Source organism: Asterias amurensis, chromosome 11, assembly GCF_032118995.1.
Source record: "Asterias amurensis chromosome 11, ASM3211899v1".
NCBI lineage: Eukaryota > Metazoa > Echinodermata > Asteroidea > Forcipulatida > Asteriidae > Asterias > Asterias amurensis.
The window spans coordinates 2,287,450-2,304,692 of record NC_092658.1 but is presented as its reverse complement, the minus strand read 5'-3'; the positions used below and the strand labels follow the sequence as shown (position 1 = coordinate 2,304,692).

Genomic DNA, 17,243 nt, shown 5'->3' with positions numbered 1-17,243 from the left:
ATGCACAAAACACACAGTGCTGTATGTATGTATGCATGTACAGGCATGTACAGGCATGTACAGGCATAGTACACTTGTATGTACAAAGACGACACACTGCATGCACTACGGATGTACTGCACTACGGACATATACTGCTACACAACGATCGTACTGCCGGCTAAATCAAAGACTTGTTTAAATGCAGGGAAAATAGGTGCTCGGTGGCACGATGTCTGATCATTGGGGTGGGTATTCTGGTATTTTCTTTAAAAATAGATTGGCTCCAATTGCGTGTGTGTGAGCTCGGAACCGATGTCTGATTAACTTGGTTATTTTCAGTTAAAATAGATCGGCTCAATTGTGTGTGTGTGAGCTCGGGACGGGCGGCTTATGTTTTATATTGAATTGGAACTGGGTATGTCTCAGAACCGAGCTTTTTTTCGGAACCGGAACCGAGCCCCAAATTTCCGGAACCGCCCAAGCTTACCTAAGCATAGAAATTTGCTTAGCATGAAATACTTTCCTTGACTATCCAACCAAATTTTCACGTGATTTTCAGGATTTGCAAGCAACAGCTGAATACCAGTAACTAGCAATATGCAACAATTGGAAATATGGTAGGTAATCCTGTTTTTATCAAGGAAGAAATTTCATGCTTAGCAAATTTTTGTGCTTAGCAGCTCTATGAAATTGGACCCAGCCACACGCTAGTCTCTGTGCAAGACGTTGTTTTTCACTATCGCGGCCCCCCCCCCCCCCCCCCCACTACGCAGCGCACATTACCAATAGCGGGCGCTGTTGGGGAAACTTCCAGGGCCCAGTTTGCAAAAATTTTGTAACATGAAGGGAATCTGACCCCTGGCGCAAGATTTATGATGTGATGACTTCAGGTGAATTGAGTCACCTGTAAAACCAGGGCTGGATCTCGTTGGGAACAAGGTTTAGACCTTACAACTCATAGCATAACTATACATTGACAAGTTTGTTTTGCGATGCATTTTAAACTATACACTACAGAAGAGATATGTGATAACATGAAAATTTATACCAGCTAAGGTGTTTGCGATTGAAAAAGTTTCCAACATCGGTTTTCAATTTCATTATTGAACAAAAATAATCTTTGATCATTTCGACAAAACATTTGAAGATACTTTTGACCAAAATGTCATGTTGGTTATCACAAACCTCTGCTATAGAATGTTTTTTTATTTTTCTATCAGCAGCTACAAAAGCGTTCTAAGCAAGTTAACATTGATATTTATAGCCTAATTTTTTAAAAACATTGTTATTAAACACTATTAATTTTGAATGCTTTTTCTATCTACCGCTGTCAGAGGGCCAGCAAACAGCCGTTAAATTGAATAATGTGCTAGGAGAGAGGGGCAAATTTACATGAGACCTTCAGTTTAGCTGACGACTATTGTATGAGATGAAAACAATTCAAATTTTATATTGATAATTATTTTGTTAAGTTTTGATTTGTTTTTAGCCATTCGACAAATTCGTTTACTATTGATTTTCCTTTTTGAAAGCAATTTTATACTTGAGTTCAGAAGAAAAAATAATCCTCACCCAAAAGCCATAGAGCTTTGGAATGACCGAAACTAAAACATAAGAGGCCCTATACATTTGAAATGTCTTTCGGGTTTCTTGATTTTGACATCACAACCCGTTAAAAAGCTTTCATTCACTACACACGGGCTTTGACTCTTATCTATATCTTAGGGCCTACATGTTTACTGTGTTTTAAGTTATCATGGCCCAATTTCATATAACGATGTTAAGCAGCAAAGTGTACTTAGCAAGTTTCTCTGCGGGGCAAAAAAGAGCATAGGTCAGTATACATAAGGTATTTTGGCTGGAAACCTATTTCTGCTGAGCAAGATTTGTCTGTGCTTAGCCATCTGTTTTGCTTAACAGCTTTATTAAATTGGGCCCAGTACACTACACATACTTTTATAGTGCTTAGACCTACTTGTAGACCTGTAAAATTATGCAAAATCCTGTATTCCCCTCTTTTTCTGATCATATTTTCTCTGCATAACGACCTTTCTGCGAAAAACAGCATCTCAAGTTTACACCTTACAATTGGCGGATATTCTATAATATTATACATACATAAGAAGCACAACTTTTGAAAGCATATTCTGCCAAACCTAGCAAACATTTCTAGACTTATGTTAAACATTATTACAACAACACTCAACGTTACAATAATCACAGCAATGCACTCAGTAGCTTGGTTAAGGGTTTAAGGCATGACAGACCTACAAGTTGGTGAGGATAAAAACATCATTGTTTAATTTTAGTCTGAAAATTTACTTATTACGAAGTTGATCATTATACTAGAACCATTTTTTCTGAGTACAAAAATGAAGTCATGGTCGAGAAAATTGTATCTCAGGTAAAACAGCTGGTTCAGGTTCGTTGCAACCAAAACATCGAAGAGAACTCTTTGTTATTGTGTATTACTGAACACACAAAAACATGAACATTTTCCCTGAGAATATTGTCAGTGCTTCCAATTCCGTTATACAGCATTTTAATCCAACACCGTTGATCAATATTGTATACCTGCTTGGATAAGAGGGTGTATAGCTTTTATTGGGATATTGATATTAATTGTAGATTATTGGGCACTTTGTTAAAAGAATCGTCAACAGTTTTAACAATTTGTTAGTGTTTCTATGATAATAACAAAAAAATGCGATACGTTTTTTAATAACCGATCTGTGCTGATGAAAGTGTCACGGTTGCACTCTCTGTCATAGCGTAAATATGCGTTGTTGTTGTTGTTGTTGTTGTTGTTGTTGCTGCCGTTGGTGTTGTTGTTGTTCCAAATCGTGGTTACACAGGCTCGTGGTGTACTATACTTAGACACATGTGACTTCGTCCTCAAAACCTTCATACTCCCACGACCCGTTCGTGACAAATTTGAACACCATGAAGTTGGTTTCTGACACAAGAGTGTCATCTTGCAAATCTTTTCCGCAGTATCTATAGAAAAGGCAAAATAAAAACAAAATGTAAATTTCATGTCCCTACACTCCCGGCAAGTAGGTCCATTTATTTCAGGGCCTAAAGGCCTTTTCACACTACCTCAATTTCGAACCGCGTTGAAACTAGCCTTTAGTCAAGGCGCACGCGGCACACCGGAGAGCACGCACAGCCCTAGCCCTATAGACTGTGCAAGTCTCGCGCAGATTTGAACTTCCGGGACCATTGTGGTCCCAACCTTATGGAGTTTTACGTTGGGGAGATTTTGTTTCGTCCATTACTTTAGTTTAATATAGTTTATGACCATAAAAATGACATATGTTGTTAAAAATGTAATACTAATTAACAACATATATAAAAGTAAAAATAAAGTCAACAAAATAACGAAGAAAAACCGATATTTAAACTTGACCTCAGGTCAGGTTACTTGTAAAAAATTAAGAATTTTTGCCCATCTCCGATCTCGAAACTTACGCAGACGCTTGTTTTGGCCGCGCCGGGTGGAAAGCCTTTTCATTGGTCGCTTAGGCGTCGGCTTCCTCTTTAAAATGCGTCACGCGTTTATCTAACGCCATTGCGACCATCGTGCGTCCGCATATAAACCAGCTTTCAGTAGTTTCACATTCGGGCGTAGATTTACAAAAGGGGTTTCAAAACATTTCAGATCAAACAAACATCCTTGTCCCAGAGTTTTACTTTTGTCTATACATAGACTTTAACCGATAATTGTGTATTTGGTTAAAAAGCTATACTAATTTAAACAAGCTCTTATGGGTATTTTTTTTGTTCAGATTCGGCATTAAGAAAAAATTAAAGCAAAGATTTGATTCATAAAAAAATTAAGTTCTTCAGTTGTCGTGTTTTCTCGCTCCGGTGCGCGCGAGACTTGCACAGTCTATATAGGACTCTTTCTCTGTACACAGGAACAGAGTCCTAAGTATTGAGGCCCGTTTCTGGGGCGGAAAAATTTCACAGCTTCATAACTTAAATCTTACCTGCAACAAGCCACTAATTTCAACAGATTCACATTCCATGACGGCATACATTTTTCTGCGGTGGGTTTTGGTCCTCATATTTTCCTCACAAATTCGTCATTTTTGTGAAGTAATGCAGCTTCCAACGTTAACAAATTCCCGTTTCGATCGTTTTCTCACAGTGTTGTCTGTTGTCGTGCGTATACATTCGCGTGCAAGACGCATGATGCAAGCTTAGACGCATGAATTCTTGCTCACCGTATCTTGACTGCACAGCGTTAACAACACGATTCAAAATTTGCGCGTCGTGCGTCTTGCGTACACACGGCAGACTGTGAGAGTACGAACAAAAATGGGAATTCATTAACGTTGGGAGCTGCATTATTTCATGAAAATTACGGATTTGTGAAGAATATATGACGATCAAAACCCACCGCAGAAAAACATATGCTGCCATGGAATGTGAATCTGTTGAAATTGGTGCTTTCTTGCAGGTAAGATTTGAGTTATGAAGCTGTGAAAATTTTCCGCCCCAGAAATTTACCCTGATGTCCAGGACGTTACTGTAGTACAAAACGAAAGTGTAAGGCCGCCAGGGCTAGCACAGCCCCAAATTTAATGCACGAAAAAAAGACTATCACCGCGAGCGGCGAAGCCGCGAAGCGCCTTAACCAACTTGCTTTGGGGGCCTTATGTTTTTCTTTACATTTGCCAACGATTTTGGTGGGAGAAAATGTAACGAATTTGCATCGAACGTTCTTGTGACGTCATGCAAGTAATAGACTGTGTAAGTCTCGCACGTAGCGAAAACGAGAACTTAATTCGAAAAAAAGTATATTTTTGTACAAAACCAAATTGTATTGAAATTGTTATTTGTTAAAAAATTCTTAAAGATTATTATTTTTAACGTACTTTTTTGTATAATTATTATTTTAATTCGTGTACATAATAATTGTTTTGTTTAAATTAACGTAAAAAAAATACATTTATCGGGACGAGGATCGCTGTTCGACATCTACCTGGATGGTTTTTCTAATAAACCCCGTTTGTGAATCACGTCCAATTGGTGCGATCATCACATAGGTTCAGCGACAATGGGAACGTCAATTGGGTAATATTCTTAATTGTTTAGAGTAAACCGGAAACTGGAGGTCAAATTTTTTTCTTTAGTTTTCTTCGTTAACTTGTTGAATTGATTTTACTTTTCTGTTTTTAATCACTTATTTTTACATTCGCAAGAACATATTCACTTTTTAGAGTCATAACTTATGTTAAACTAAAACTATTGACAGAACAAAATCTCCCCAACGTAAAACTCCATTAGGTTGGGACCACAATGGTCCCGGAAGTTCAATTTCTCGCGAGACTTGCACAGTCTATTGTGGCTTCTTATAAATTGGCCAGCAACTCACCACGCTAATGCATTATGCATGACATAATATGGGGCAAAACATAAGGCCCCAAAACTAGTTGGTAAAGGCGCTTCGCGGCTTTGCCGTTCGCGGTGATAGTCTTTTTTCGTGCGTTAAATTTTTTGGGTTGTATACGTGCCATCCGGTGTGCCGCGTGCGCCTTGACTAAAGGCTACGTTGAAACCCACCCGGGTCCTCTCCGGTTCAGTCTCGCTTCTTTTTCGACACGGATCAGAGATAGCAACATTCACGCGGGCTGAAAAATGCAATTTCGATCCGAATTGATATTTTCAACCATAGTTCCTGGGTTGATTTCTATCCGGCCAGAGCATGCTACCCGATCGGAGGCGGGCTGAAATTTGTACAGTGTAAAACGGGGTGAACAAAAACTCCGGTTCACTCATGCTGAAAGTCAACAACCCCCAGGTCACAATATTGTTGTTGTTTTTTTACACTCGAACCCATTTCTTGGGGTTTCAAACCAGCTCTTTAGAATGGAATATTTTGAGGGTCTGCCCTATTTACAGAACATTAATGAGGCCGGCTCTCTGTTTTCTCCCCGTTATTTGTCGTGACCGAGCGGTTTAGAGCACCGAACTCGAACTCCGGTGTCAGCAGAGCGTGGGTTCGAAATAAGGAATCAATTATGGTATTTCGTAAGCACGGAATTAAGAGATCAAGGTATCTATGAAACACAGAATTCCAAGATGGGGTATCTACAAGGAAAGTTAACATGGAATTCAATGATAAGGTAGAAAAACACGGAATTTAAGGAAAAGTTATCTCTCTAATTTGGATTACCTAATCGTTAAACTCCGAGTTTCCGAGATACACTATAATTATCTAAGAATTCCGTGTTTGATATCTTATCTTTGGATTCCGATTAAACTTTGAGTTCCTTGTTTCCAAATTATCATTGGAAGTCAGACATGTCAGAGATTCCGAGAAACCTTATCATTGAACTTTGAGTTTCAGAAAATATTATTTGAATTCCGTGTTTTCAAGCAAATAATCCGTGCTTCTGAGATAAATTACCTATGTAAATTTATGACAAGGGGCAGTTTAAGCTTCTGTTGCAAGGTGACAATCAGACGACTAAATCTAAAAAGTTTAAAGACTGTGGACACTATTGGTAATTGTCAAAGACCAGTCTTCTCACTTGGTGTATCTCAACATACGCATAAAATAACAAACCTGTGACAATTTGAGCTCGATCGGTCGTCGGACTTGCGAGAAAAAAAATGAAAGAAAAAACACCCTTGTCACACGAAGTTGTGTGCTTTCAGATGCTTGATTTCGAGACCTCAAGTTCTAAACTTGAGGTCTCGAAATCAAATTCGTGGAAAATTACTTCTTTCTCCAAAACTAGGTCACTTCGGAGGGAGCTGTTTCTCACAATGTTTTATACCTTCAATCTCTCCCCATTACTCGTTTCCAAGTAAGGTTTTATGCCAATAATTATTTTGAGTAATTACCAATAGTGTCCACTGCCTTTAAAGAAAAAGGCGTAAAGCTCAGATGTGTGTAGGTATATCAAAAAGGAAAAGATGGTTAGAAATGCCTTCAAAAACAGCTTACTTGACACCGTAGATTTCTCCCTCTTCGGCGCGAATATCAACCCAATCGTAGCCACATCCGGTACCATACTGTTCGACTTGGAATGTGAGGAATTTGATGCTCACACGTTTTCCTGCTGGACACTGCGAAATATTGGAAGCAAATTAAGGTATTTAGTGCCTTAAAAAACTCATAAGAGCTTTCAACATTTAGACATGATCTATATAAAAAAGGAGATCCATATATTTAGTCGCCCAAAATTTTTCGCTATGACCCACCAACCCTAAAAACAGTTTTTACACATTTTGTTTCACGAGGCACTGGACATCTTCATTTATTGTCAAAACTAGTCTTCTCACTTGGTGTATCTCAACATATTTATGCATAAAACGAAAAACATGTGGACAATTTGAATGGTCATCGAAGTTGCGAGAGAATAGTAGAAGAAAAACACCTTTGTCGCACGCAGTTGTGTGCTCTCAGCCCAGATTCTTCAGTGAGAAAACTACATTACTTCAGAGGGGGTCGTTTCTCACATTGTTGTATACTATCAACAGATCTACATCGCTCACTACCAAGTAAGGTTTTTATTTGCTAATAACTATTTTGAGTAATTAGTGGTGTCCAGTGCCTTTAAGACGTGTTAGCAGCTAACCTGTAATGCTCAGTCAGTGTTTTGCTACATCCAATCATCAATAGAGTTTGACTAGCTTTTGGACCTAAAACACTTTTTCGGTTGACGCCTGGAAATCGAACCCGTAGAATCCATCTATATGGGAGAATCTCACGCGACGCTGGTGGGCGATACGGCGCGCTGGCCACTCATAATACAGAGAGATGGGGACATTTTCCTGAACCAAGAGTGTTATTTACATACCTGCAAGACAACGAACGACTTCTGATTGATGGGGTAATTCCCGGGAAAGTTGGGCGATTCGACAAACGATTCACCCTCAACTTCTATAATAGCTCCTGCAAAACAAGAATAATGGTTCTGCGTTGAGAATCCACGTTTTTGCAGTGGCGTAATGGGGTGGGGAGGGGGGGCACAGAAGGGAGCGAAGGAGAAATAGAAAATACAGGCCTACTTTAGATTTTTTTAAGTACACAAAATTAGTGAAGACAAACTTATGAATTTGCTTAGGGGGTAAAGATTTCCCTTTTTTTGTTTTACTTTTTCCTAAACACAAACCACGTTGATTGTTTTAAAGTGGTGTTAGAAGCTTTATTACTTGATGTGAAGGATCAAGAATAATATATATGAGTATCTATATAGTTTAAAACTTGCGGGTACAACCTTGTTCTTCTGAGTGAGTGTTAACTCTAAAAAGAGCCGGCTTGGTTTCGAAGTTTCGAACAGCATACCCTGCTTGTCTTCAGGAGAGAAAAAAGAGAGCAGAGTATGCTACTGTTCGAACGAAACGTTGATACCACACCGACTCTTTTTAGAGCCTACTCCCTCAAAACGAAATTATTACATGGTACCCGCAAGTTTACTTTTATTTATAGTTTAGTCTTATACTTGGTCGTATTCGTTAGCGGCATATACGTCATTAAAGCCTAGGCCATGTTTTAATGGTCCGTTGGTACCACTTACAGGTGTTCAGACAACTCGTCCGTCGGACAACTCGACCGTTCGGACAGCTCGACCGTTCGGACAGCTCAATAGTTCAGACAACTCGACCATTGTCCGAACAGTCGAGTTGTCTCAACCGTCGGGTTGTCCGAATGGTCCGAGTTGTCCAACGGACGAGTTGTCTGACATCCCTTTTTTTACCCATTGAGAGCAATATATATAGCTCTACACGTTTACCCAAAACAAACAAATAAAGAGCATGTTTACCCAATTTTGGGTCGACTTCTTCACAACTACTCCCTGTGAATGGTTCCACGCAGAAGCAACCACCCTTTGCCTTCTTAACTCCGCCATGTGCACATTTGACATCCGTACCGGCTGTTCGCCAAGAAAAAGTAAATTCCACAAATGAATAACAAAATTGGTAGGCATGAAAAAATAGGCTTAGTCACAGATTTACATAAAACTTACACGGTCCAATGATGATGATCGTAGAAAATATCAATTGAAATATTTATGTCTGAAATGTAATATTTGATGAGAAATAAATACAACTTATTTCAGGATTGGAGCTTATCGCGCTCAATAAGCGTTTATTTTTGTTAATTTTTTTTTACATTTTAGTCGATGTCATGTGTAGTCGGGTTTTCACTCTTTTTTCGTCACCCAGATGGCCGATTGATCTCAAACTTCTACAGGTTTGTCAGTTTATGTAACTGGTGCATAACGTGGAAAACACAAAGTTCTTACACTGCCACCAACTGTTGTGTACGCAAAAAACAAATATATGTTGAGTTCCTAAATTAGTGGTCGGTGACAAGTATAGGAAGACTCTATTTAGAGTTTAAAAAAGAGCTCCAGGATTGTTGCTAATGATTTTGCTGATGTAAATTTTCATGGCGATAACAGGGGTTATGCAATACGGTCTTTATGTTACCGAGGAAACAAGACTGTGATGTATTCGGCTGAATTTTCACATGTGACTTTTCTTGTATCCTTCTAACTCTTTAAACCTTTGCCTTAAATCAGCATTACATGCTCGTAGGTTTATTAATCAAGCAAAATTGTTGCGTACATACCGGGGTAACAGTTGTACATAGTGTTAAGAGTAACGACATCTAAGGGGGACAACTGCGCTTGCGTTCCCATGAGCTTCTGGTATAATTCTTTGCCAGATTCAATGATGGTCATGGTTTCTGCCGATCCACTGGCGAAAAACTGTAGGAGAAAATTTAAATGATCAAATTTGGTTAAAATGGACTGTGTACCATAAACACACATTTCGACGTGTACTAACTCTTAATCGTGTAGTTAGCACTTTCCCACAGTCATTATTTGTGGGTTGGACAAAGACAAATTTACCACAGCGGGACTTGAACCTGCGAACTCCGGATTAACGTGTTTTACCATCTGAGCTATCAAGCATCAAAGCTGGTGGTCATTCAGTCGCAACGGTTAGTCCGGGATCACGGGACGCTCCGATCACTGAAAAGCAGAGATCAGTGGCTCAAACTACTGATCGAGATCAGTGGCCCCAGACCTAAATACCAACAAATTCCTGATAAGTCTGCTGCCACCTAGCGTTTCAAAGTCTCCCTTTATACATTGTGTGGACACTTTAATGAAAAGTCTATCAATGTAGCCTACACATTCATTTCTACTAGCAAAGACAATTATTACCAGTGGGCTCTATAATATTTAACAACAAAAAAACACCATCAACATCGCAAAGAAATGTGATTGTCACAGACTATCAGACCTTAGTCTTAAAATCAAGTCGGTGTTCGTTCCAACTGTAGTTGCGGGGACGGTACACACATCATCGGTCCCCAAAAATGTGTGAGGGTGTCAATATGAACGTAGGCTCGCACTGTGACAGTTGCATATACATGATGTGTGTTATAGAGGTTTATGACGCTTGTAATTAGGCAGCCCAGGCAACAGACAAATTGGCCTATACATTGACTGACGACTTGTCATCAAGTCTAATCAAACCTCTGCTTACAATTACATACCATATCACCATAGTGCATGATGGATTGATAGTCATACGTGTCGGTGTACGGCGTATTTGAACACTTTTTATAGTTTCCCTGTTTCTTTGTTATGATGGCATCCCAGTTGACTTTGATATGTTCATCGCGATCATTTCTGGACTGTTCGTGGTACCGCCCAAGTGAATGGAAGAGTTCATGAGTGACCACGCCAAACTAAAGTAATAAGAAAAGAAGAGAAATACATTATTTGTTTATTTTTCAACTATAAATTGTGGGTTGATCGAAAACTCCTGTGACCCCAACTCATGACCCCCTCGACCCCTCTCGTTACTACCACATAAACTCAAACCGGTGTTCCAAATTTGGTATCCCAGGAGATTCCGTCCCCCCATTATGGGAAAAGTTAAAGTGGGCTGGAAGGGGATGTTTCAAAAGAGGGCGCTATGGGGGCGGGGGAGCAAAATTCAGAATCTCCTGCCACACACCAGATCTTGTTTACGGGCTTAAAAACTATACGTCTCACTGGAAGCAGACCAATCATAGAAAAGGAAAGCTTGCGTCATTGGAAGTTTATCCACTAAATTGTTGTACCCGTATTGACCTGGGGTGGATTTAACAAAGGTAGTCCTAACTTAGGACTAGTCCTAGGCAATGCTAAGAGATAGGACCAGTCCTAAGTTAGGATGAGTTACTGGTCCTAACTTAGGACCAGTCCTATCTCTTAGCATTGCCTAGGACTAGTCCTAAGTTAGGACTACTTTTGTGAAATCCACCCCTGGGGTCGATTTCACAAAGAGTTAGGACTAGTCCTAACTTAGGACTAGTCCTAGGAGATATACAAATTGCATGGATAGTCCTATTGCATGGATAGTCCTAAGTTAGGACGAGTAACTCGTCCTAACGAGTAACTCGTCCTAACTCGAGATAAGACTAGTCCTAACTCTTTGTGAAATCCAGCCCTGGACCCGGTTTCAAAGTACTGCTTCAGCAGCACATATTGCACAACAATTGTCTGCTAAGCACAAACGAGCGGGATACCAGTCACAAATTGTAGGCCTATATGTGACATGGTGGTTTGGCTGGTAATGGTAAACCTTCTGAGCATATGTTTGTTGTACTTAGCAGCTTTTCGTGCTTATAAGCAACATGAAATAGGGCAGGACGTCTTTATACTGCGCTTATAAAAACCGGAGATTCTGTCCCTCTTATGGGAAATTAACGTGGGATGTAGGAGGATCACTCAAAAGAGTGTGCTATCGGCCCAAGAAGCTATCAAAAGGAGTCAAAGACAATCCTGTAAGGAAGCTATTATGCATGCGGACGCGGCCGCATTTATTTTTTACTACACTGCAGTGAAGGGATTATTCACTGAACACTGCCAGTTCCCGTCTTGAGATGAGACTACTTTATTTACAACGCCGTTTAATGCACAATGTTCCCCATCCCCATTGTATAGGATTATTTAACACACAAAAAAACGTCGCAACATAGTCTCCTACTCAAGAAACGAATGGCAGTGTTAAATTGCAAAACCCCTAACTGCCCGGCCGTCATCAAATGCCACTTTTTAGAGACGTTTCCCGTAAAGTACGAACTATAAATTAGACCTGCGATCTACGGCATACGTACAGTTGCACACTCTGGAGATACATTGATGAATGTATTTTGACTGTTGCTGCATCCAATGTGGGCCCAGCATCTGTAAAAGTAATACATGGTTCAATAAGTAACGGTTAGATGGATGTCAATTTATTTGGATTTTCCTATGTACTACTACAGTGGCATAAAAATAGTGATAACAGTGACGCTTCAACATTCAGTGTTTTCCGGAAAGATTATGTTGGACCGCACACTAACACGAAAACTGTTAATTTGTTATTTAAATCTGACTTGGCTTTTCTGGTTTTGGTGCACGTTTTATCCTTTTTTAGGTACGTAAGTAAGTGCAGACGTCATATACGTGAGCAAGAAATAAGTCAAAAACGGCGACGTCATCACCTAGAAACAACACAATTTTTTGACAAGTGCACGTTCCACGTTCATGTGGTTGCTCGTATAATGTGTAGCTTAACTTCCTGGCTGCCCCGAGAGTGTGGTCAATGATGTAATGTTCAATCCATCTAATAATAGTCCAACGAATTAAAATAGAGAATCAAAAGTGTACAAGTAACTCATTGTGTTCTTACCCTGCGGTTTGCTCAACCAATTTCACATCCATTGCGTCGATTCCGTCACACTCGCTTGCGGTTGATGGGTAAAATTCGACGCATGAAACATCCATGTAATGATCAAACACATCTTCAACCAACTTCATCATTTTAGGACCTGCAGGTAGAAACCCAACGATCAGAATTAAAGGCAGTGGACACAACTGTTAATTACTCAAAATATTTGTTAGCATAAAACCTTACTTGGTAACGAGTAATGGACAGAGGTTGATAGTATAAAACCTTGTGAGAAACGGCTCCCTGTGAAGTGACGTAGTTTTCGAGAAATAAGTAATTTCCCACGAACTTGATTTCGAGACCTCAGAATTAGATTTTGAGGTCTCGAAATCGAGCATCTGAAAGCACACAACCTCACATGTGACAAGAACAATGGCTAACTTTAAAAATGTGGCCCACCGTATTTGACAGAATGGTTCTTATTTATAATTATAAAAAATAAAAAAATAAAAAATAAAAAGTGCCTACCGTTATTAAAGCCCGGTCGATAATTCATGTGAATGCAAATTATGACGTCACGGAATTTGGCGAATGACGTCACATGGATTTTTTGGAGCACCAGTCAACCGATGCGAATTTACCCCGTTGCGGATTTCTTACGTCAACATTCGTATCGCATTCGCAACTGCAGGAATTTAACCGGGCCTATGAACTGTCCCGTTCTGGTATACGCAGTGTTTAATGTGACCTACCGGGTTAGGGGTCATTATTCTAGATAGGGTCATTAGACACGCAAATCAACTTACCATCGGCTGAGTCACTGATCGAAGAGTCCCATGTGTAACAAATTTTGCCACCTGGCCACAAGGTAACGGGACAGTCCACCTCTGCGGCATGTGCATTACGTCTTACACGTGTTTCTCCCTGTAGAAATAATGCAGAATAATAATTATGAATAATAATTATAAATAATAATAAAACCGGAAAAAAATATATATATTTGAACGACAGAAGAAAAAAATGTATCATTAAAAAACCTGTGACATAAGATAAGTTTTGAGAAGAGATTTGAACGTTGTGGTACGACAGGATCTTATAGACACAGACCAGATTTAAGATCTGCATTAGAGATACAATGTTAAGCCACAGGTTTTATGAATTGTTTATGTACACTTCTGGGTTGAACAAAGACAACTTGACTAGAGAGCGGGACTTGAACCTTCGACCTAAGGATTGCTGTGAGCTATCTAGCCCCCTCTGTTGGCGTTCTCTCTATTTTGATCGGGGTTGGTCAGCCATCAGAAGCTATAGTAACGCTTCTCAGATTGTGTATTCGAAGTATAGGGGTTAGTATTCATGCACTGATACTTTAGTCGGTCCGTACAGCGATATCTCAAAAATGCGACCAAAATCGTTCACTGTTTGACGTAAAACCTTTAATACAAATATCATAGTCAATAATCTGGTTTAAAGGCAGTGGACACTATTGGTAATTACTCAAAATAATTATTAGCATAAAACCTTACTTGGTAACAAGTAATGGGGAGAGGTTGATGGTATAAAACATTGTGAGAAACGGCTCCCTCTGAAGTGCCATAGTTTTCGAGAAAGAAGTAATTTTCCACGAATTTGATTTCAAGACCTCAGATTTAGAACTTGAGGTCTCGAAATCAACCATCTAAACGCACACAACTTCGTGTGACAAGAGTGTTTTTTCTTTCATTGTTATCTCGCAGGTTCGATGGCCGATTGGGCTCAAATTTTCACAGGTTTGTTATTTTATGCATATGTTGAGACACGCCAAATGTGAAGGCTAGCCTTTGACAATTACCAATAGTGTCCACTGCCTTTAAGGACTCTGTCAAAATAGTGAACTAAAAGGAACACGTTTGATTGCCTTGGATCGGGCGAACTGGTCTATGAAAAGCGTTTAACACCGTTTGTTATAAAGTTCATAATGGTTATTAAAAACAATGAAAAGTAGAATATAATGATCCACACAAGCCTCGAAATTGCAAGGTTTCCGTATGCACTCGTGAACCAACACGGCACGCCCGAAATGGCCGACCGTGTTAGTTCGCAAAGTAAAAGGAAAACAACGCAACTTCGAGGTATATTTGTTTGGATCATTATATGCTACTTTTAAACAGCTTTCTAACCATATACATTTTATAACAAACGGTTTCAAACGCTTTTTATTGACCCACTCGACCAATCCAAGGCAACGTGTCACTTTAATCACTGTAGGCCTATATAGCTCGTAAGGGAGGAAACATGTTAATGAATGTTTGATACTGAACTAGAAACACAGGGGTAACTTCAATTGAAACAATAGCCAATAATTTCCCCACTTAAACTGATATCAAAATGTAATAGTGGCAAATAATAAATCACACGGGAAGCTGATCAGGTAATGATTTGGGATTGATCAAAGAAACATTTACTGTAGAGCGGGAGTTGAACCAAAGACCTACGGTTTAACGGGCCGGCGCTCTATCCAACTATATGGGCTATCATCTAAAGTCAAGTTTTCTTTGCTCAACCTTAAATCTAAATCTACCATGGTTTATTATAGACTACTGTGAATATCATCGTTTGCCTGTCAAGGAAACATAATGCTTCGTAATCCATCAGACGACATAAAGGTCTTATCCGTGGATAGTCGATGCATATATGAAAAGTTTTGTTGGCAAAGAGTCAGAAACTTTTGATAATTTTTAAAGTCACTGGACTCCTTTGGTGTGTTGTCAAATACCATGTTGTATCACTGGGTGTATCTCAACATATTAAGCATAAGACAACAACCTGTTAAAATTTGGATTCAATCGGGTCATCAATAGAATATTGAAAGAAAGAAGACACATTGTTGCTAACAGAATATTAAAAGACTTAATGCATTTTTATACATGTATAGCACTACTTATTTGAGTAAGAATATACATCTTTTTCAAAAACCACGTTTACTTCAGAGTTTCACACATCGTTTTATAACAGGTCTCGATCCGTTGCTCCTCACCAAGTAAGTTTTTGGTGGTACGAACTATTTGGAGTATTTACAAATAGTGTTCGGAGCCTTTAAAGGGTCTTTGTAGTTTTTGTAGGACAAAAACACGATGTCTACAGATTTGAACTAAACTTACGCAGTTTGAAGATAATGATAGTAGAAAGCTTCCCTGAAAATATTACGTGCTAAGGTGCTGTAGCTTTTGAGAAATGAGTGAAACAATGTCATGAAAATAATTTTCGTCTCAGTGATCATGAGACGAAAATTGTTTTAGTATGTGAAAACGTATTTTCATGATATTGTTTTACTCATTTCTCAAAAACTACAGCACCACAGCAACTAATATTTTAAGGTACGCTTTCTAGTGTCATTATCTTCAAACAGTGTAAGTTTAATGTAAAACTGTGTACATTTTGTTTTGTGTTACAAAAAGTACCCAAATCATTTAAACTGAAGGATAACATTCGCATATCACTATAGATAACAGCAAGATTATTTCATTAGTACTTACCTCCAAGGAAGCCGCCAGGGAACACCCTACAAGCAGAGCAAAGACAAAGAATCTCATGGTTGCGTTTAATAAACGACCGTCACTTGTTACTGAATAAGTCTGAACACAACTATTACAGAACTGCAGATATCGTGCAGAATCGGTGGGTTTTATTGGTTTCGAGAGTGCCGCAACCACGCCCACTTTGCACGGGGACCACACGCCCAAAATAGTGTTCATTTTGCTATAAGGTCTATTATATATTATAATATTTATGGTTTTCACTCGGTAATTAGTTTATTTGTATAATTAATACCTTCGATTTAAAAAGAAATTAAATAATAATTCGTTTTTCTTTTCTTTTTAGTTGTCCGGAGCTCCCAAAGACCGTTTTTTTCTTCCGAACTCCATTTTATGCAGGGGTGAGAGTCATTACTAACGAAAAAGTCTGAAACTTGGATACAAATTCAAAGGTATGTTGAAATGATGCCATTTCTACTGTTTGGTAACCCCTGGGGTTATAGATTCCAAGGAGCTTTTGGAAACAGTATCCAAAGCACTAGAGAAGTAGACCAATGAGCAGGATTTCTGTTTTTGTGGGGAAAAAATATTGTCTGATTTTCTTCACCAGACCAACATAAAAAGTCTGAATTCAGCCAAAAGTCTGAACAATCTCATCCCTGTTTATGATATAAAATAAACTCATCTTCTATGAAACATTAATGCACATAGATCAGTATGTTTAGTACATAGAGGTTACTGAAGACTAAAGAACAATAAACACTTAAAGAATATTTTATATACAAAACGGCAGATCAGACGAGTGTTCTCCTCAGTATCGGGAGAAAGTTTGTTACAAGCAAATGTTCAAGCCCCCAAACCAAGCAAAATGTAGTACCATGTAAGGTTTAAAGGAACACGTTGCCTTTGGATCGGCCGAGTTGGTCTTCGAAAAGCGTTTGTAACCGTTATAAAATGCATATGATTAGAAAGATATTTTAAAAGTAGAATATAATGATCCACAGTATCACTCGAAATTCCGTGGTTTTCCCCTCCTCATCGACAAACACGGTTTGTCGACGAGGTAAC

At 39.0% G+C, this 17,243-nt stretch overlaps 1 protein-coding gene across 1 annotated transcript; it reads right to left on the bottom strand.

Moving 5' to 3' along the window:
• Positions 1 to 970: 970 nt before the first annotated feature.
• On the bottom strand, positions 971 to 16,285 carry LOC139943907 (protein SpAN-like). The gene is made up of 10 exons (XM_071940792.1): positions 16,176 to 16,285; positions 13,467 to 13,584; positions 12,682 to 12,820; positions 12,125 to 12,194; positions 10,514 to 10,708; positions 9,578 to 9,716; positions 8,766 to 8,876; positions 7,800 to 7,894; positions 6,944 to 7,065; positions 971 to 2,979 (listed from the first exon to the last, which is right to left on the bottom strand). Exons 1-10 carry the CDS (start codon positions 16,230 to 16,232, stop codon positions 2,856 to 2,858), a joined length of 1,170 nt encoding a protein of 389 aa, XP_071796893.1. The 5' UTR covers positions 16,233 to 16,285; the 3' UTR covers positions 971 to 2,855.
• Between the last annotated feature and the right edge of the window lie 958 nt (positions 16,286 to 17,243).

What these genes read in the sequence shown, in the direction of transcription:
- LOC139943907 (XM_071940792.1), bottom strand. Translation starts at nt 16,232, where the DNA reads ATGAGATTCTTTGTCTTTGCTCTGCTTGTAGGGTGTTCCCTGGCGGCT. An exon ending in TTGGTTGAGCAAACCGCAGG is followed by an intron (nt 12,195 to 12,681) that starts GTAAGAACACAA and finishes TTACTTTTACAG; the next exon opens with ATGCTGGGCCCACATTGGAT. An exon ending in TATGTACAACTGTTACCCCG is followed by an intron (nt 8,877 to 9,577) that starts GTATGTACGCAA and finishes CTTGGCGAACAG; the next exon opens with CCGGTACGGATGTCAAATGT.